The sequence below is a fragment of the Myodes glareolus genome, chromosome 20 (genome assembly GCF_982192425.1).
Source record: "Myodes glareolus chromosome 20, mMyoGla1.1, whole genome shotgun sequence".
NCBI classification, from domain to species: domain Eukaryota; kingdom Metazoa; phylum Chordata; class Mammalia; order Rodentia; family Cricetidae; genus Myodes; species Myodes glareolus.
The window spans coordinates 58,757,608-58,780,741 of record NC_142045.1 but is presented as its reverse complement, the minus strand read 5'-3'; the positions used below and the strand labels follow the sequence as shown (position 1 = coordinate 58,780,741).

General features: G+C 36.9%; 1 protein-coding gene across 2 annotated transcripts in view; it reads right to left on the bottom strand.

Annotated features, from left to right (window-relative positions):
• The window catches only part of Naaladl2 (N-acetylated alpha-linked acidic dipeptidase like 2), a 911,861-nt gene that overhangs the window by 510,699 nt on the left and 378,028 nt on the right, over nt 1-23,134 (bottom strand). For both annotated transcript variants that reach the window (XM_087899634.1, XM_087899633.1), the window contains exon 4: nt 19,779-19,898. In XM_087899634.1, the coding sequence (XP_087755760.1) occupies nt 19,779-19,898 (120 nt within the window). The remainder of the gene's footprint in view (nt 1-19,778; nt 19,899-23,134) is intronic.

Below are 23,134 nucleotides of genomic sequence, written 5' to 3'. Positions count from 1 at the left end.
AATGGGAGCAGATGTGTTGCTCTCAACCCTACATATTTATCCGATGTCGAATACTGCAGAACGAATGCATCATACATAACTGTGTAAATTGCTAGAAGCCAATTTCACATTAAGATGATAAACATGGCTATTAACAGAAATCAGGGCTTGTGGTAATCAGTTCATCTGGGTTAATTAATTTTCTTTGTGACACAAACAATCCTTGAGCCTGGAATTGTGTCCTAAAGGAAGGAGTGGTGCATTTCAAACGTTTTGTTTTATGTCTCCTGTGTGTTCAACATGAAAAAGGCAGGCCTGTGGTCACAGAATTAACTGCACTTGCATCTTGTGTCTTAGAATATATTCAGAAATCTACATAAAAATCCATAGGTTGGTGGTTTCTATTTAATACTAAATCATAAAAATTAATATAAGTGTCATCATAAAAGGAAATATAATCAATAAATTCTATACTGAAAAGTGAACTGCATGTTTTAAACAGAGAAAAGCAGTTGAAGCTTAAGGCTCAATGACAGGGTCGCCATATTCCTCACATGTTAAAATTATATCAGTGAAGATAAAATACAGGCCTTCCTATATTACCAGTGCAATCCAAAAGGAATTATATAAGGATTATTGCAGAGACAATGTAAATTCTAATGAAAACAGTTCATCCATCTATAAAACTTTTACTTTATACTAAAATTAACACTCAGTGAAAGAGTAAGCTCGTTTTCTGAATAACATACATAAAATTTTATTTTATATTTTCTTGAATGGATGAATTCTCCGAATAGACTGTGTGAAGTAGAGTTTAACCCAACTTGCTCTTACATTACACTAAAATAAACTGAATATGTTAATCAATGCTAAGGACCCTATTCACACAAGGGGTAAACTCCTTAATCTCTTAGATCACACACCATCTCTCATGAAAACATGAACTTTCATATTTTTGGATATATGGCAAATTTATTACCAGTGACTTAAGTGGTATAAAAAGAAGTATAAATGATATTTTACAATGTCTACTAAACATACTTCTACACTTAGAGAAATACAAATGTTACAATTAAAACAAACACATAAAAGAATTAACTATGGAAGATTAGACATTAAATGCTGTAGAAGGTCAAAGGCTGAGACACTTATATTTCATTACTCTTGTATAATGCAGAACATAAATATAGGATATATCTATATAGAGAGAGGAGGGCATTGGTCCTGCCTAAGTAATCTGACAGACTTTGCCGCTCCCCATGCGAGGCCTCACCTTCTCTGAGGAATGGATGGGGGAAGTAGAGAGAGCAGAAGGAAAGAGGGCACTAGGATTGGCAGGTAAACAAAATAAATACATAAACAAATTATTGTTTAAAAATAAAATTATATGTTTATATATAGTTAGGTCTATGTTTTATATTGGAAGAGGATTGAATTTTGTAACACATGAAAACACTTTTGGCATCAGGGGATTATTTTTAATATTCTCTTCTGCCTTCTTTATTCTCATTTAACAAGCAATAAGTAACTTAACTCACTTTTTTCATATTCACGTATGACATTTTTATCCATTCCTCAATTTCATTAATCCATTTTAAAATTCAGAAAATCAAACCAAACCTGAAAATCAAATAAATAATGTATATGTGGAAAAGACTAGATTGCTAATTCTGTGTATTTTTTAAGAATAACTCAGTAATTTTCTATTTTTGTTTTTTCTAAAGAGGTTGTCTTATTGGGCCACAGTTGTGATGTACACTCCACCTAAACACTGACATCCTTCTATAATTGAAATCTGATAAAATTTTCATGGCATTGTGACATATTGAAGCCAGAAGCAAATGCATTTATACCAAATCTCAAACCTAGGAGAGAAATGAATATCAATTCATTAAAAATCTTTCTTGTTTATACTTCTATTTTTAAAGTATGTCTTAAGAAAAAGTAAAGAAATAAATTACCAACTCTTAATTCCAAACATGTCTAAGACTTACTTAGCACAATAAAGTAATCTTATAATTTTAAATTAATAAGATGTAAGTATTTCTACACGCAGTGATTTTAGTGGCTAGCTAAATAAACATAATGCTGGAAGATATTCACAAGAACCCAAAAAGAACAGCCAATATTTTATAGGCATTCGTCAAACGATTCCCACACTCCATGAATCAACTCATCTTTGCTTGTTCAATACATGAGCATGCAACCTAACATGAATATAATGAATGTTTCATAAGTATTTTCATGAAGATTATTTTTATCCAGGCTAATATTTAGTAAAAACACTTGGTGAAGAACTTAGTGAGAGCTACTGCCTAATAAACTCAGAACTCAGAAGTTCAAAGGCCCCATGTTTATGCAGGCTCTTTAATGGAGAGCAGATTCAAAACCACATCACTGCATGCATCTTTTGTGCAGGGGGCCTAGGCTATCCCTTCCTGCATGCCACTAATGTGATAAAAAGTCAGTTTGTAGAAAAAGTAATTAAAGTTGAAATGACTACATCCAATCAGTTCGTTGATTTTTTTTTTTTACCATACTTTTCAGGCAGAATATCAAGTGATGCTCTTTTATCCATTAGCCAAGTTGAAATTTGAAGAGCTAAATTAGAAAGTGCAATCCTTTGATTAGTAGGCCTGATTGAGTAAGAGCAAAGATGACTGAAAGACTCTCCACACAAATCAGAAGCTGTGTCCAAATGGAGAGCTTTTCTTGAAAGCACTTCATCAGCTCCCATGCAAGAAGGACCAGCTCTACTGAAGTAGGACCAGCTCAATTGGGGCTGAGAGTTGGATCCATTTCCAGACACCTGTTGAGAATCCTGTTTTTATTTTCCCTTCAATTGCTGCAGCTAGAAAATTTGGTAGTAAAGCATTGAACAGAAGCACAAGAACCACAGACGAGCACCCACACACTCATCATTCTCCTCACCCAGCTCCACATGTTTTCTTAGTTCCTCTCTCGTTTCCTAACCTTTCATGCTGAAAACAGCATGAAAACTTATTTGTTCCAATGATTGAGATCAGAGTACTGAAAAGGTCCCAGAAAAGTCATCTAAATGTTCTTGAACACAGGTAAATTCAAAACTATAAGGACCTGAGTGTGCTGGGTTTGCAAGGCAGGGTCTGCTGTTCCAGAATGGATTGAATAGTGTTAGTGCAGTCATTCATTCAGACTCTGGAGAGTTATTCCTTGATCAACAGTCACCATCCCTATGTAGGGATTTGAGAAAATAGGGAATGTCTATTGGAGATGATGTGTCTAGAAAAAGCTGCAACTATACACAGGAACTTTTCAATTTTCAAAAGTAGTAACTGAAGTCTCTGAAGCTGGGTTGCAATTTACCTTTGTCCTTAGGTAACATTAAGAGTATTTTTCTAGTACCATGAAAGCTAGTCAGTAGGGTTAAAGGCTCTAGGTAGGAACCAGCTGAACTTCTGTATATTCAGTAAGTTATGTAGGTTGTAGGTGTTGTCTTCAGCAATAGGGCCTTACACTCAGTTTGTGGAGAGCAACAGCCTCGCTTGTTTGGGAGTTCCCATGATATTCTTTTGGCCAACAATTCCTTTAAATGTAACCCATTCCCATAATTGGAGACTTGATTTTGTGATAAGAGACGTCCAGCGGGGTATCCACCCCCCCCATGTATTCTATTTATTCCTCCTCAGATAGGTATGTAGTTTAGGAAGCTTCTCCTTTATGAGATTTCTACACAACCCCTCAAAAAGCCCTTAGTTTTAACTGCTTTTCCCTATATTTCTTCCCTCACTCATCTATACCCTCCTTCTTTCCATTTGTTTCTTTCTCCCCTAAGGAAAACGAAAGAAAAGTGTGGATTTGTCTAAGAGGGCAAGTTTGTGGAAGGAAAACCATAATTACAAAAATTACATAAAATATCCCAATAAAAGAAAAGCCTGAAGTAACAAGTATTTCTAAACATGATCATGAAAAGCCATGACCAACATCAATCATTATCATAATATTCTCAATCTTTTACCAAAAGGTAAAGCAAATATACTACTGTTTTAAAAATTAAAAAGTAGCAATAAAATAATTCCTAATGGCATCCTGCTAAACTCATAGGTCAGTGCCATGCTCAGCCATCTCCTCCTTCGGTGGATGAAAGCAAAGCCAGAGGCTCACAGCCAGATACTATGCACAGCGAGAGACCTTGGAACACTCAGCCCTTGATGTGTCTCCATCAAATCCCCCCCTTCAAGTTTCAGGGAACTCCACACAAGAGGAGGTGGAAAGAGTGTAAGAGCCAGAGGAGATGGAGGACACTAAGAAACCAAGGCCTTCTATGTCAACATTATTAAGTTCATGCAAACCCAGAGACTGAGGCAGTTTTCATAGTGCCTTAAGGACCATCATTATATATTATTAAGGACATCATATATACATCATGGCTACAACTTAGTGCTTTTGTGGAATTCCTACTTGTGTAAACAGTGGTCTCTGCATCTTGTGCCATCTGTTTGGTTGTTTTCCTTCTAATTGTTTGTCTTGGTCAACTTGGATGTGATAAGTTTGTTTTCTCTTATTATATATTATTTTGTTATATTTTTATTAGTTATCGTTCTTCCTTAGAACCTTATTTGCTTGCTTATGAGAGACAGAAAGGAAGTGAATCCAGATGGGAGGGAAGGCAGAGGAGGTACTGGGAGGAGTAGAGTGAGGAAAATAGAGAAACCCTGCCAAGTTTAAAAGAAAAATCTTAAAACCTCAAAAATTAAAAAATAAAAGTAAAAATATATTGTATTATTCTGTTTTTATCATCAATTAGAGTTTAGAAAGTGTGAAACCAGACAAAATAAGCATGCACATACGTATTTAGTAAGACATCAGGAATGTTTTAAACATAAATAACAATATGTCTTTTAGTTAAGTGACATTCAAATTAAAACATGCATATTCAAATTTCAGTTTGTTTCCATTAAAATTTCCTTCTTAAAACGCTTCACAAACTCTTTGATTTTAACTCTAAAGTGTTTTTCTACCAGAAAATGAGTAATAATAGATGATGCTAAGTATTATAAAAAATACTTTGAAATCTTTATAGACACTTGATTTTTTTTTCCTAATGTTATGAAAGCATGGCTGCATTCTGTCAAAATCCAGGTTTCCTTGTAGTTACATCTTTGGGTTGTAAGAACTGATAGCCATCCATCCAGAAATGCTGAAACCAATGAATCCTTACTATTAAAGCATGCAGAATAACTTTGACTACAAACATCACAGAAAGTTAATGAGGGCTCATTTGACCCATAGAACTTGCTATTCCATGTAAAACATTGCATTACATATCTGAGGGGTTGACTTATGAAAGTCTTCTAAAACTTCCCAGTAATAAAATATTTGCAGTTGTATAATAATTCTTGCTTGACTTTGAAAAGGTTAACTCCATTTTAATTGGTAAATCAATGCAATTTTTAACAAATTCTATATTTATGTAAGAAAATTTTGAGTTTGGATAAAATATGACACTGAGTCTGAAGTTTGGTATCGTCAAAAATATCAGGCAAATCAGGCTATTTGGTTGGCCTATTTGTGCCACGTGACATAAGTGACACAAGTCTTTAAACCCAGCACCTGAAGGCAGAGGCAGGCAGAGCTCTGTGTGGTTGAGGCCTGCACGGTCTACAGAGTTAGTTCTCTGAAAGCCAGGGCTCCACAAAAAAACCCTGGCTCGAAAAACAAACAAACAAAAAATGTTATATTTGTAACAGAAGAGAAGCAACTTTTTCAATTATGTGACAGACATTTAGTCTCCATACTACCATACCATCAACTATTTCTGCCATTAACTCATTAGAGACCTGCTAGCACTGAGACAGACAGGGCTGGGACAGTTGTTTGGGTTAATTAGTGTGGTATGTCGGTCCGGAAGACTTCTCTATTAAACTTCATGCAATTACTGATTTTGTATGAGAAAGTCTATCCTACAATTCATAAAATCAATCCCTGAGAATTACAAAATGTCATATGAGTACACATTTCATTTCTAGAATTATAGGCCTACATATATAAGTTCTAGGCTGAAAGGTGTGTCGATAGCTTAAATAACTGTAGACATCTAGCATCAGAGGAGAGCGAGGATCATAACTGAAAATGGAAAATCTGACATCTTCTTTTAAGAGTTTGCTAATATCATTGCTTTAATTATGGATGTTAGTCTAAATTTATCTAACCGAGTTTTGTAGATTAAAGAAACTCTTTAATTCTTTGATTTTTCCAGTGCTAAATTATTTAAAATGTGGAATTATTCTAATAATGATCAGAACCATTAGTGTTCTTGTGTTCTAAGTTTAGTTAGATGATCATAATTTCAAAATAATTATTAATTTAAGTAAATGAAAAAAATTACATATTCGATGAGGTTACTACATATAATCTAAAATGTAATGTAAGAGAAAATACATAAAATAATATTTATGTGTAGACAATAAAAAATGGAAATGAAGCAAATGAAATGCAAATTTTTAGCCCTAATAATACTGTTTTAAAATATTTATTATTCAAACAAAAAGATTGCATTCTTAACTGTATTATGCACAGGTTGTATAACTTTCTGTATATATTTTATATAAACTAAGTGTATGTATATTTTAGTTATATAATAGTTAATGAAAATGTATGCATTCAATAAATTCAGTTGTATGCTTACAGTCACTAATTAAAACAATATTTTATTAAGTAGAGATTGTTTCAAAGCTCAAGGACATTGTTTTATGTTGTATTAATCGTTTGTATGTCTCACTAAGCAGTAACCTATTGTAAAAACTCAACTGCTACTGCACTGAAGTTTAGATCAACACACCATGCAGTTCTTACTTTTGTTACATGTTTATCATTGTTAAAACATTATTGAATTTAAATACCATTTTTATTTGTTACTCAACTATTCCCTAAACATAAGTCATGCCTGGAATTGGTTGATATAAGCCAGTGTCACTCCACTGAAAAGACTAGCTCACAGCTTATAAATGACAGTCCTGTTGTTAGCTTTTACCCTAGTAGATAGGTTCATTCATTCATTCATTCATTCATTCATTCACTGGGTTAGTCAGCTAGTCAGTCAATTTTTAAAACTATAACAAAATAAAATATAATAAGATAAAACAAAAGTATCATATTGAAGTTAGGGAAAAAAAAACTCACAGAAAGAAAAGAGTTCCAGAGAAGGCCCAAGACTCAGAGACCCACTCACTCATTCACTCAGGATTTCCACAAGCACACTAACCTGGAAGTCGTGATATAAACGCAGAGGCACTGACACAAACTGATGCAGGCCCTGTGCATGCTGCCTCAGTCTCTGTGAGTTCATACGAGTTTGCTCAGGTTGACTTAGAGGTCGTTGTTCTTGATTTCCTTCATCACATCTGGGTCTTAAATTCTTCTGCCTCCTTTTCTTCAGGGTTCCCTGATCTCTGAGGCAAGGGATTTGATGGAGACATACTATTGAGTACTGAGTGTTCTAAGGTCTCTCACTCTTTGTGTGATGTCTGGCTATGAATCTCTGTATTTGTTACCATTTTTTGCAGTAGGAAGCTTCTGTGATAAGAGTTGAACAAGACATTGAACTGTGAGTATAGCAGAATATAATTAACGGTCATTTTATCACTATTTTTTCTTTTCTATCGCTACTTTTTCTTCTTTTTTTGGATCAGTATTATTTAGTATTGCCTTAGGTCATAGGCTATCTAGTCTTAGGTTCTTGGTCATCCTGGAATGGGGTCCATATGTGGAGTTAGCCTTAAATCAATCAGTTTTTGGTTGCTTATTCACATAACTTTTTATTGCCAAAAATACCCTAGCATATCTTCAAAATAGTATAATACTGTAGATGAAGGGTTTATAGCTGGCTGGGTGTTTATGTTTCACTTTTTTTTCTTTTATTGATTTTTAATGAGCTCTACTTTTCACTGCTTTCCTCCCTGCCTCTTCCCTCCCACTTCAACCCTCCCCAAGGACCCCATGCTCCAAATTTACTCAAAAGATCTTGTCTTTTTCTACTTCTCACATAGATAAGATCTATGCAAGTCTCTCTTAGTGTTTACATTGTTGTCTAAGTTCTCTGGGATTGTGGTTTGTAGGCTGGTTTTCTTTGCTTTATGTTTAAAAACCACCTACGAGTGAATACACGTGATAATTGTCTTTCTGTGTCTGGGTTACATCACTCAAAATAATGGTTTCTACCTCCATCCATTTGCCTGAAAAATCCAAGATGTCATTATGTTTTTGCTGTACATTACTCCACTGTGTAAAGAACACATAATCCAATAAAAAATGAAGTACAGACCTAAACAAAGAACTCTCAACAGAGGAATCTAAAATGGCTGAAAGACACTTAAGGAAATGTTCAACATCCTTTGTCATCAGAGAAATGCAAATCAAAACAACTCTGAGATTCCATCTTACACCTGTAAGAATGGCCAAGCTCAAAAACACTGATGACAACTTATGTTGGAGAGGTTGTTGGGAAAAGGGAACACTCCTACATTGCTGGTGGGAATGCAATCTGGTACAGTCATTTTGGATGTCAGTGCGGCGATTTCTCAAAAAATGAGGATCCAACCTTCCTCAAGACCCAGTAATGCCACTTTTGGGTATATATCCAAAGGATGCTCAATCGTGCCACAAGGACATGTGCTCAACTATGTTCATAGCAGCATTGTTTGTCATAGCCAGAACTTGGAAACAATCTAATTGACCCTCAACCAAAGAATGGATAAGGAAAATGTAGTACATTTATGTTTCATTTTTGATACCATGCAGAGTTCTTTCCTGCATGAAAGATGCTGGACCATAGGGGTGAAAGTCCTATGCAGACACCAGCTTGACAACCACATGTTCAACAAGTCGTATGGGTGTTGTTTTCAACAATGGGACTTTGCTGTCAGTTTGTGGAGAGCAACCTATAGTCTTGACAACAACCTAGGGTGTATGGGGATTCTTGTGGGGTGCCTTCTGGACAACAATCAATTAGATTTAACTCAATCCCATTTCTGAAAGCTTCTATCGGTGACAAGGGATGGCCAGCTTGGACTTCGTCTCTCCCATTATTTGGTGATTTCAATAGGACACCTTTCACCTATGTATATATATTTAGGATATTTCTATTGCATTATGTTTTCATACTATTTCTCAAATGCACCTTGTTTTTAGATGACTCTCCCCATATATATTTCCATAACCTCCTTGATTGTCCCATTATAATCCCAAATCATTCATAACAATCTATTTTATTTTCCTTTCCTAATGAGACCTGTTATCTCTAGTCCCTTACTCTTTAGCTAACATCTGTAGTTCTATGGACTGTAGCTTGGCTATCATTGACCTAACAGTTAATATTCAATATATAAGTAAATATATATCATATTTGTCTCTCTCGATTTGGAATATCTACTTTTCCCCACAAATTTCATGATGGGCATTTTGTTTAATGGCTGAATAATATTACATTGTGCATATGTACCACATTTTCTTTATTTGTTCTTTCATTGAGAGACTAGATTTTTTTCCATTCCTGGCTATTATGATTAGAGCAGCAATGACCACAATTAAGCAAGTGTCTCTGGGGTAAGATAAAGCATTCTTTGACTACACATTCAAGAGTGATATAGATGAATGTTGAGGTAGAATGATTCCCAGCTTCCTGAGGAACCACCACACTGATTACTCAGTGGCTTGCACTGTTCAAGCTTGCAATGCAAGCAGTGCATGAATATTTCCTTACTCCACATTCTCAATGTCACTTGTTTTGTTGATCTTAGACATTATAACAGGTGTAAGAAGGACTCTCCAAGTAGTTTTGATTTGCATTTCCTTGATGGCAGAGGATATTAAACATTTCCTTAAGTGTTTCACAGTTATTTGAGCTTCCTCTGTTATATTGTCTCTGTTTAGATCTGTACCCCATTTTAAAAATTGGTATTTGTTTTCTTGCTGTCTATTTTCTTGAGTTCTTTCAATATTTTGAATAGTAGTTCTTTCTCAGATGTGTAAAAATATTTTTCCATTCTATAGGCTACTACTTTGCACACTTGATGGCATATTCTAATGTGCAAAAGCTTATCAGATTCATGAATTCACATTTATTAATGGTGGATCTTAGTGCCTGTGCTAATGGTGTTCTGTTTAAAAAGTTTTCTCCTGTGCCAATGAGTTCAGAGCTGTTCCCCACTTTCTCTTCTGTCATTTTCAGTGCATCTGGTTTTATGTTGAGATCCATGATCCATTTAGAGTTTTGTGTAGGGTAATAATGATGGATCTCTTTGAATCCTACTATATGTGGCCATCCTATTTGACCAGCACCATTTGTTGAAGATGTTTTCTTTCTCCAGTGTGATTCTCTGACTTCATTACCAAATATCAGGTTTCCATAGGTTAGTAGATTTATATGTAGGTCTTCAATTTGAATTCACTGAGTCACATGTTTGCTTTTGTGATAATGCTTTGTTTCTTTTATTACTATATCTTCATAGCATACTTGAAATTGAGGCTGGTGATACCTCCAGAAGTTTCATTATGCAAGATTGTTTTAGCTATCCAGTTTTTTTCTTTTTCTTTGCTTTCTTTCTTTGTGTGTGTGTGTTTTCATATGAAGCTCAAAATTGTCCCTTTATAATCTGTGAAGAATTGTTTTCAAATTTTGATGGGGATATCATTTAATCTGTAGATTGCTTTTGATAGGATGGCATTTTTTATTATGTTAATCCTACTGATCCATGCACATGAGCGATCTTTCCATCTTCTGATTTCTTTGATTTCTTTCTTCAGCGATTTGAAATTTTTACCATATAAGTCTTTTCCTTTCTTTGTAAGAGTTATCTCAAGAGATTTTATATTATAAGGCTATTGTGAAAGGTGTTATTTTCCTGATTTTTTTCTTGTACTATGTGTTATTTGTACATAGGGAGGTTACTGATATTTGGGAGTTAGTTTTGTATCTAACTACTTTGTTATAAGTGTTTATCAGCTGTAGGAGTTTCCTAGTGGATTTTTTTTTGGGTCACTTGTGTATGCCATGATATCTTTTATACATAGGGATACTTTGACTTCTTTCTTTTCAATTTGTATCCCTTTAATCTCCTTCAGTTGTCTCATTGCTCTAGCTAATACTTCAAGTCCTATATTGAATAGGTATGGAAAGAGTGGACAATCTTGTTTTCATAGTAATAATATAAATAGTGATTTCTTAAAGGTTTAATATTAGCACAAGCTTAGTTGAAACTATTTGTATAATTATGGTGTAGATTGTAACATGGGGACAGCTAGACTGCATTCCATGGTACCATAACCAGTGAGAAATAGGAACAATGTTTGTCATCATTTGCATCTTGCAATGTTCTAGTTTACCATTTTTTAACAAACTCCCTATTGAACGCAGAGTAAATAGTAAAGATGAATTATATTGGGAAGCCCTGAAGCATTTTAAAACTTTGCCAACCAGATATGAGAAGAAATGGAAAATCTAAAATGTGAAAATATTTCCATAATGTGTTCTCTATGGTAACAATTCCAAATATTTAGGCTATTTTTTAATGTTTTAGAATTTTTATGAAACAGTGATGGTTTGGGGACTAAACTAGGAAAGAATGTCTGTTTCCTCTCCTTCCTCTTTTCTTTCCCTCCTCCCTCACCGTAACATTTTCTCTCTCCCTTTCTCCTTCCTCCGTCTATTCTCCCTCCATTTCTTCTCCATCCCTCCTTCCACTTTCTTCTGATTCTTTGTCTTCTTTCTTTTTTTTCATTTTTTCAAAAATGTGTGTACCAACATTTAATTGAGAGAAATAAAATTCTCAGTCCCTTCATGCTGCAAGGTGAGTATGAACACATGGAGATAATTTGGGTCCAGGATCTCACAATTAGACGTATCAAAACAAAATCAATCCTAACTCATAATGTTACTGGTTATGATTTGATAGCTTTCAAATTACAAAGTGACACTTGTAATGAGTAATCGGTCTGCTTTGAGACCTCTGGTTTCTGCTATACCTTCAATACAGGGCTCTCAGAGCTCCTCTTGAATATTCTGTTGTTGTTCTGTGTCATGGAGATCTTGCAACTTTGGATCAGCAGGAGTGGCCCGTTTCCGTGCTCCAGCAGACCATACATAGTGGATGGATGATGGGATGGGCCAACCCCATCCTGGTTCTGAGTCTGGATGGTTGCTGGGATGGTCAGGTACACAGCTCTCCCTTGTCCCCACCATCAGCGTGAGCTTTCCAGCACTGCCCTGGCTAGCTTACCCAATGTAGTAAGCAGCAAGAGGTGGACTGGTTCTCCTTCTCACATGTCCTTGAACAGGCTTGCACAGGGCCAGCTCTACTGCACTGTCCAGGCGAGGTGTTGGGACCACTCTGCAGCGTGCAGCAACTGGCGAGAGTAAGGGCCAGCTCTCCTGCTCTTGTGACCTCAGGGAGAATTCTCTCCCCTGCCACAGGCCCTGAGTGGTTGGGGAGGCTGTTCTCCATTGAATGCCACCACAGGGAAGATGAAGGGCAGGTCAAGATCTCTCATGCTATGTTCTCTGGAGCAGCTCACCTGCACCCCTTTCAACAGGTTAAGCTCTATTGTGTTACCAGGGCAAGGTTCAGGGTTCACTCTCCCAAAGGCTAGAACTGGTGAGGGCCAGGACCAGCTGTTTCAGCTGCTACAGGAGCCAATGGGAAAGGGGGAGGGCATCTTTCCCTCTCTCACACCACAAATGGCAGAGGAGGGGTGCAGGGTCAGATTTCCCACTCTCGGGACTGTAAGGTAAGTTCAGCTGCACCTTTGCCAGCAGGGCCCGCACTGCCATGGGGCTCAGATGTTGTGCAGGTCCTCCACTCCTGAGTGCTGCAGCTGGTGCGGGGCACGACCAGCTTCCGCTCCCACGCTCCAGCGGCCAGCTCTCCCACCTACCACAGACAAGGAGCAAGGGGGTAGCATCTCTTTCCTGCCCACACTTCCACATGGCATGGAAGACCAGTACTTGAACTAGCTCTTTCATGCTCATGCCCTTTGGGCTGACTCATGGGCCAGCAGGCTCAACACTACTTTGCTGCCCAAGTGAGTTTCAAGGACTCTGCTTTCCCTAGTGCTGCCTCTGCTGAGATGCTGGGCCAGCTCAACGGTTCTCATGACCTCCGGGTCAGTCCTCCCACCTGCCAAAGTGGGCGAGTGGCAGGAAGATGGGATTTCTCTCTTGTTCTCACTATGGTATAGCAGATGAGAAGCAGGCCCGGCTCTCCCACTCTCATGTGCTCAGGGCCAACTCAGCAGCACCCTCGCCAACAGTCACTGCCATCATGATGCCCAGGCAAGGTGGGGGGCCTTCTCTTTGCAGTGCTGCAGCTGGTGGTGGGTAGGACCAGTTCTCTCTTACATTGTAGCAAGTGAGGGGCAGATTCCACCTTGTGCAGGCCTCCCGTGGTAACAGGAGTCACAGAGCACAGACTTGGGCCTTGGTAGCAGCTTAAGCCTGGATATCACCATGGGCTCAGATGTCAAAAAGGCCACTTACCTCAGTCCATTCCTCAACACTTTTGGAGCTGCCTCCATCACCCGATATGAATCATTCTTTGTCTCTGTCTCTGCATCCCTCTGTCCTTTTCTCCCTCCCTCCCTCCCTCCCTCCCTCCCTCCCTCCCTCCCTCCCTCCCTCCTTCACTCCCTCTCTTTCTTCCCCCACTATAAATTTTCTCCCCCTAATAGAGCCTGTGTACTTGAGGTCTTGTGGAACCTGACCTGTTTTCTCTTTCAGGCCTGGGGCAGAGAAAACAGCCCAGCATATAAACCACTGTCTCCCGCTCAGTCTCACAGGCCCTGGGACGTTTCCCATCACCTCTTCCAAGTCCAGGGCAGAGTCCACAGACAACCATGTCACTTTAATTGTTCTTAAATTACATTTACTTGTTGTGCATATGTTGTGTATGTATTTCTGTGTCAGGTGCATGAAATGGTGCACATGTGGAGACCAGAGCATAGCAAGTGAGAGTTGATTTCCTTTTCCCAGCATGTGAGTTCTGGGAAGCAAACTAGGTAATTATTCTTGGCGGCTAGCTCCTTTACTCACAGGACCATCTTGCTACCCATTTAAATTCACTTTCTTAGAGGCTGATTTCTATCTGGTAGAATGACAGTTCAACATACTTTTATAAGTTATGATTGAAGTGATATTTCAGTCAAAATACGTTTTGGAGATATAGTTAGTGTATTGGTCTGAATAATTTGGAAAATTAGCTTAAGTTAGTGGATGAGAAAAAAATTCTACTAAAATGCAGCTTACTTATCTTTTACATGAGTAAGACTACTGTGTTCTTATTTTGTGTTTATTATTGGCCACGTTTTCTATAACAAATGAAATCATTCTGTAATCTTATAATTACAAATTTTGGAGGCACTGGTCTCTTGTAATTACTTCTGAGAACACAGTGTGAGGTGCCCATCAGACTTCGCAGTAAACAAAGCACATCTTTTCTAAGTAGCAAGATAATGTTTGCCCCCTATTTTCCTTCATGAAATACCAGTAAAGATCGCTTTAAGGAGCAACAGAAGCAAGTTGGCCTTCAAATGCAGACTCACTGCTGCATACTCAACACCTACTAGAAAGATTTTAGAACCAAACAATGATTTATTTGATGAAAGAGACCAAAACCATATGAGTTCTTGCCATTGTTCTTGGTTATTCTCCAGACCTAAATAAGATCTTTATTGCTGAAGGCACCACACACATCTGGTTCATGAAATGGAAAAATCAAGCTGGAATTTATCCAGCAAACTCTTGTCTGTCTGTCTCTCACACGGCAAAAGGTGCTAAGACTGCTGATGGGAGACAAATATGGTCAATGATTTCAACCAGCTGTGAATTTTACCAACATTACTAATTTGTCTGGCAAGATGTAGATGCTTATACAATAGTGGCAAGAAATTGTGAAGATAACCGATTGATTTCAGTTTCACTACACAGGAGGGACTCCATGCCCAGAACTGTGAATGCAGTCAGAAGCTCCAGGGGAGGAAGGCTCTAGGGAACTTAATTCTGTTATTTAGTTTAATTGGCATAGCATCAAATCAGCATGGAAGTAAGCTCTTATACCTAGACAGTACTTACAAGACATTCTCTTCTAAAGCTAAAGGGACATTGTGGGAGAGGACACAGAAATGGGAGAAAGCTAGAAAATACAGGAAACGACTGTGAAATACCATCTTCCCAGAAATGCATGGTCACAGGACTCAGGGATTCTCCTCATCTAAAGATGACTACACTTAGTCTGGACAAGAATGGTTCCACAGTCAGGAATGGATGAGTGAAAAACCCAGAGAGTCTGACTCATTACTGTTGAAGGATTTTGCTTGCTGAATTTGAGGAAAGGAGCCATTTCTTTCAGTGGTGGGCACATTGGTGCCTTACCAGGCTCCTGTGGATATTCCAAATAAAGTAGCCACACAGATGGCTATGGTTAGAATAAATGAGTCACAAAATAAAACCAAACATCATGAATCTAGGAAAAGTATCAGAAGTGAAGAGGAAGAGTCGATGGAGGGAGAGAATAAGAGATTTTTAGAGGGATTGACCAGAATGCAATATATATATATATATATATATATATATATATATATATATATATACATATATATACATATGTATACATATATATCGTATATGTATATATACAGTATATATGTATATATATGTATATATACATATGTATACAATATATATGCATACAATTTTCTTTTTATTATTATATTTTATACTTTTTAAACAATTTTAAAATTTAAACTTTTTGATCATTTTCTTCCCGTTTCCCAAGTCCTTCCATATCTGTCCACCTCTGTACCAACCCAAGTTTATTTTTTTTCTCAAAAAACAAGCAAAAACATAATGCAAAAACAAAATACATCTTCCCCCAAAACCTCCAAACTCTAGCCTAATAAAAGAACATATGAAAACTGTGAAATCCATTATACGTTGGTCAACTACTACACCTGAACATGGGGCCTGTCCTGAAGTGGTTCACTTATCCAGTGTCACTTTATTGAAGGAAACTGATTTCCTGATCCACCAGGTATAAGTGACAGTCAGTTGTGAACCTTTACCATAGTGGTTGGGTTTCCATTAATTTCTTTACATATATTCTTTAAATTATAACAAAATAAACTAAAATAAAGCAAAACTATCACATAAAAGTTGGACAAGACAAACCAACTGGAGGAAAAAAGCCCCCAAAAAAGACACACATGCTACTCCAATAAAACAGTAAATGAGAACCAATAATATATATACAGAGGACCTGGTGAAAACCGTGAAAGCCCTGAGTACGATGCTTCAAGTTTCTGTGAGTTCATATGAGCTTTGTTCATAATGACTTAGAGGGCCTTGTTTTCTTGGTGTCATCTAATTTTTCTGACCATTGCAATCTTTCTGAATTAATTTAAACTTACAAAAAGCTTAGAAAATGAAATAAGATTTACTATTTAGTCTTTCCCCAATGTACCACCTATTTTTGCTACTTAACAAGTAAATACAGCCTTATTTTCAATTGGGAAAATAAAAATGAGAAATTAAACAAAAATTCTACTATTTCTGATGATCATCTAATGCATGAAGTGGCCACTTCACATCTGGTGCTTTTTTGAGTTCTTTAGTGCAATGGTCATTTTATGGGAGAAATTAGTGTTTCACAACATCCCTCCTCCTCTTTGTTTCTTACTTTCCTTCCATCTTCTGCTTGCTCCCAGAGCTTTGGGGCTGGGGAAGGTTGATATTTCATTTACTTTTGAAAGCAGTCTCATATCACACAACCTAAGACTTTAAAAAATGGTGTGGGAGAACTGTCTGTATTCTGTCAATCATGTTTTAAATAAATGCTGATTTGACAGGCAGGAAGTATAGGTGGGAAAACCAGACAGGAAGTAGAAATGATACAATGAGAACAGGAGAATTCTGGGAAGGAGGAAGGTGATTCCTCCCACTCCTGCCCAGACCACCAAAGCAGCAGGATATGATTTGCCTCTGAAAAAGGTACTGAGCCACATGGCTAACATAGAACAGAATAATGGGTTAAATATACAAAGGTAACAAAGAGCATACACATACTTCATAGAAATGAATTTTTAAAATGCAGTATTTGTCAGTATTTTTAGATACCTAATTAGAACATTTCCTAATGATCTTCCACTTGTCTTGAATATGTGACAGCCATAGACTTCATTGACAATTATTGTTATAGACTGCTGGCAATTTGTAGGTAATTCTCATCATTTATCTTCTATATTTTAACAGAACATTAGTTAATTGTTTAAAATTTAATTATTTTGAGGATGAGTCAGTTTAAATTTCAAGTAACATGAAGTTTTGCTTAAACACATGTGTGTATTAGCATAGAAGACATTCTGCAAATAAAATAAACACATTAAAAATTGTTTCTCCCTCCTATTTCTGACATCTTCTCCAGACACTTATCCCTTTATGCACTATCTCTAAGCCTAAGTGGCAATGACATACAAAGTGTTCAGTTTCACGTGAGTAGAATCTTTCTTTTGGGAGTGAGACGAGAGGGTCATGAGAATCAGACTGAGATAAAACTCTTCATATGTCTAGGAATGCTGAGCCTGCAGGATTCCTCACACTTTCCCACAGGGGTATTAGGAGAAATACATAACTGCAGACCAAGGATAACTGTCATCTGCCAAGCAGCCTATGTGTCAGTCACAACAGTTTTATTTATTTGCCAAGTGTGACTTGGCTCCAGTTAGGATTTTGGGCTGTTTCAGGTTTCTTTGGGGTGAGTTGACATGTGTGTTGTATCTCCCAATGGAAGTCTTTCATGAAACACATACTGATCAAGAACCATATAGCAATGTACTGACTTTGAGGTACAGAATTATGCTTTTCATTTTTCCTAGTGCATAACGTGCTTTATCAGATAGATAAAAATATATCATTTTTAGGAATCTAAAAAGTCATTAGGATACTTAAATCTTTAAAATTGTCACTTTAAACTTAAAATGGATATGAAGAAAATAAAACATTTTAATACCTCACTCTATGACAGTGATAGAAACATGTCCTACCCTATTCCATTTGTAAGAACAGCAACAGGATTTGTAAATTTTAAGTGTAGTTTTACTATGCTAAAATTACATAGTTAGTTAAATTACATGTTTTCTTATAATTTACTCCATGTAGGATTTTCTCCTCCATGTGAGAGTTATTGTGTTAGGACCTAGTGTAAACTCTATTGTAAGTCTATTGTAATTTATTTAATTTTCCAAGTTATAGAGAACACAGTATTTATGTATCTATTACGACATTTAGTGAAATTGACCATATGAATTAAAATGTTGTCTAGTATTTTTGTTTAAAAAAAGTTCCATAGCGGAGTGCATTTTAGCAAGTTCAGAATTTATGAAGGTCTAACTTCACATCCTGCCACTCAGAGCATTCTGACTCCTTGAAGATTAATCAAAGCAAATTCTAGTCAAAGCAATGGCATCAAAAAATTATTCCATCCCAAATAGGTTGTTAGTTCATATTCTAAGCTTCAGATTAAAAAAAGAAAGAAAGAAAGAAAGAGGTGCAGATACTCTGGAGAATTGGTTGACTTGAGAATTAAGAGGAATTTCCTCATATGTAACCCATACAAACTATCACACACCTGAGAGGGAGGTGCATCACTGGTCCTCAGCAAGACAGCAAGTGCTCTCTCTTCACCAGCCCAATCACCGCTCCAGACTCTTAGTTTGAAATTTTAAAGGCATTTTCTCTTATAAAATGCACAAGCATTTTCTAATATGCAGAGTCAGGCAGGTGTCCACATGGAGATGTCATCAAATACTAAGGCTAACCTAAGTCCCATTTCATAGTTGGGACAATGAACACACTAGAGTCACTCATACCAACTGTGTTACTTGGCTGGCGTGGAGTTATGCAATAAATCAAGTAGCATAAAACTCAGAGATGTCAACCTGATTCTTCCTCCTGATTGCTGAGATTAAAGTAATGTGCCCACATGTCTGCCCTCTGCTTTCATAATAAGCCACCCAACAGTTTTAAGGAAATATGTTTGGAGATTAGCAAAACCCTTAAAAATTGGATAAGAAAAAGTTCAATTTATATTCAGAACAAAAGGTTTCCTGTGACGTAGCAACAATGACCATTATTTCTACACAGAAACATAAAATGAAATAATAGGCCCCAACCCTGCTGTACATTGTGCTAAGTCCTTTAGTTTGAATTGCTTTAATTATAGATGCATTTAGTGGATAAATGTTAACAAACTTCAACTTTAATAGAATAAATGAAAATTCTACAACTCCTTAAATATTGCCTTTTAATTGGATTCCTGAGTTCAGACAGTAACTGTAAAGTTTCAGAGTTTACAAAATTAATCACAGAAGAGCATAAGGTAGCTAGATTCTGATCTAACACGATGGATGTACCTTGAAATTAGCCAGTTTTGGCCACAGATTGGAACTTTCAAATATATTATCAGAAGGGCAACCAAAGCTCTCTTTGTCAATGCTTTAGGTGTTGTACCCTTAATGGAGATGCAGCTTGATTAGGAGTTCACAGGCTCCCCCATCCCCAACTAATGCATCTTCTCATTTAAAGAATACAGACATTGACTTCTTTTCCATAAAGATCTTAATTTATTCTAATTTTGAAATGACATCTCTCTCATACATTCACACATACATGCACATATGCACACTCTCTCACTCTCTGCATAATTTCAAAAGCACCTACATCAAACAACACACAAAAATGTGTTTACTCTAAACCAAATAAGAGCCTTTGTACTAACCTTATAGAGTAGTGGTAATTTTCCTAATTTCAGGAGTGCAATTTGATTTGTTGTATTTTTCAATTTTGTAATCCTTTTCAAATCATCTGCAGTTCCATAACTCACATCAATGACATCAGCCTGAAAAGACGAGAAAATATAAAGAAATATAAAACCTTATAGTGAGAATAATATCAGTTACGCAGTTGGCTGTAGAGGCACAAATATTCAAAGGCAACCTATCTAGTTGTAACCCTAAGTCTCTGATCGTCTCTGAATCGGAAGATGAAGTTTAGTCGTCACTTCTCTGCCTCCTCCTCCTCTGTGAGGTAAAAATCATCAGCATAGCTTTCCTAGATTCAAGTTTTATGAGTCAATTTCCAGACATCAAAGGAATAACTTTTTAGGATCAATAAGAATTATGATAATCATACCAATCTCAAGCTTGTGATTTCAACAAGGCATTATTTGTTATTATTATCAAATATAAAGATCTATGAATAATTGTACACAACTGCTGGAGTTGCTCACATGACCAGATATCAATGGCGATTAATTGTCATGTCACCCCACCACAAATATGACACCCTGGTGTTGAAAATATGCTTTCAAATAATTATTTATGCCATAATTCATGACCTCTATATTGTTCTTTTTAAATAGTTCCCCCTTTTCTCAGGTTAAATATTTATGAATATGTGAAGTCTCTATCGATAGTCCTGGTCAATGTTGATGTTTTCTTATTGCAAAATTCTGAACTGCAGGACCCATCAAAGACATTCCTACCAGGAAAGATGGTTCTTTCCAGCCATGCTTTTTGTAACTTTTGTTATTAAAATAGTTGTTGCTGTTGTGGGTTATAATGCTTATGTAACACAAAATGTATTCTTTCAAGTTACAATTTGCACAGACAGGATGATAAAAAGAGTGAGTGACAGTGGACAGAGATATGGAGAGGGGAAATCCGCCCTCTTCACTCCATCTAAAGCATTTCATCCTCACTAGACAGTCCCTCTTAGCAAAGGTTCTGTTTTAAGAACTCATAAGTATTATATACAATCAAGAAGCAGAAATCAATGAACACATTCTGCTCCTACATTCCATTTTTCATACAACAAATCTATGATCCAAGTCAGGCAATGGTGCAAATCTCAGGTGGCATTTCTTCTTACTGCAATTACTATAGTCAATATAGTCTCCCACAGGCATGACTAAAGGTCCATCCAACCACTAGGGAGTTTTAGATTCTGTTAAGTTTGTCATTAATATTATCCATAACTTTCAGCTACCACACTTATCAACATCTTCAAAACTTTGCTAACACATCTAGGTTCATTTCATACGTTACCTATGAGATAAACTGTATTTCACTGCTACTCATATGAACTTATACTTGTTTGACTTCCAAATAATCTGTGTCTGCCTCTGTTAAAGAGCTCCTACTGTTTAGCCACAAGCTTAGTATTTTACATTCCCTTTGGATATATTTTTAAAATGTAAAACTTGAAAATTCTCCTGACCTTGATGAAGACATCTCTTTAATTTATATGCATATAGCCTTCTAAACAAGAAAGGGGATATTTCTACTTTTATCAAAAATTATTTTTACAGAGTTTGCTTCTGGCCCACGGCAGGGGCCCGGCGAGGAGGAGCTTGGACTTTCCCCGACCCCATAGACTCCCAGGTCACCCAGCAGTGCTGGCTCCACCCTGCTAAGCTCTCCTGCCTGCCATCCCAGCTTCCATCCAGGTACAAATTCCTATATTTCTCCCTTCCCCCTGGGGCCATAAAATTTCCCCAGCTCAGCTGCCTTGCGCGCTGGGCCTGGGCTGTAGGTGCATCCCGGCAGGAGGCAGTTCCTGTGCCTTAAAAGCCTGCCTGAGGACAGGTGGGCATTCTGTCAGTGAAGTCCCTGCCCAACAAGGGAACCTGACCCGGTACCAGAAGATCCAATAGAGAGCATTTGAAGGAAGAGATGGGCAGACGCCAAGGCAAGACCTCGTCCAACAATCTGAAAAACAACAGGAAAACACCAGATCCCAACGACCCTACAATAGAAGGACTTGAACACCTTAATCCAGAAAAAGTGGAAAAAAGTGCCATTATGAAAGCAATAGAGTCCCTTAAATAGGAAATGAATAACTCCCTTAAAGAATTGGATGAGAAGTATAAAAAAAAATTCAAAGAAATGAGTAAAGAAATGGATAAGAAGTATAAAAAAAAGTTTGAAGAAATAAGTAAATCCGTGAATAATACCCTGAGAAACCAAGAAAAAACAATCAAACAGGAAAAAGGAAACAGTCCAAGAATTGAAAGCTGAAATGGAGGCAATGAAGAAAACACAAACCGAGAACTGGCTGGATATGGAAAACCTAGGTAAACGAACGAAGACTACAGAATCAAGCATAACCAATAGAATACAAGAGATAGAAGAACGAATCTCAGATTCTGAAGATACCATAGAGAAAATAAACGCTCTGGTCAAAGAAAATGGCAAATCCAACAAATTCTCTTCACACAACATTCAAGAAATCTGGGACACAATAAATAAAACAAATCTAAGAATAATAGGGATTGAAGAAGGAGAAGAACTGCAGATCAAAGGCCCAGAAAATATATTCAACAAAATTATAGAAGAAAACTTCCCAATATAAAGAACGATATTCCTATGAAGGTTCAAGAAGCATACAGAACACTGAATAGATTGGATCAAAAGAAAAATCCCCTCGCCATATGATAATCAAAACACAAAACATACGGATTAAAGAAAGAATATTAAGAGCTGCAAAGGAAAAAGGTCAAGTAATTTATAAAGGTAAACCTATCAGGCTTACACCGGACTTCTCTATGGAAACCATGAAAGCCAGAAGATCATGGATAGAGGTACTGCAGAAACTAAGAGACCATGGATGCAAACCCAGACTACTATACCCAGCCAAGCTATCATTTACTATCAACGGAGAAAACAAAATATTCCAGGATAAAAATAAATTTAAACAATTCGTAGGTACAAATCCAGCCTTACAGAAAGTAATAGAAGGAAAATCGCAACCCAAGGAATCCAACATTGCCATCACTACCTACCAGACATCTAGCGACCCTTCACAACCACAACTCAAAGAAAAGAACCACACAAACTCTACTACACACACACACACACACACACACACACACACACACACACACACAAATAATAACCGGAGTCAACAACCACTGGTCATTAATATCACTTAATATTAATGGACTCAACTCACCTATAAAAAGGCACAGACTAAGAGATTGGATACGAAAACAGGATCCAACATTCTGCTGTTTACAAGAAAACACCTGAACCACAAAGACAGACATCTACTCAGAGTAAAGGGTTGGGAAAGGTT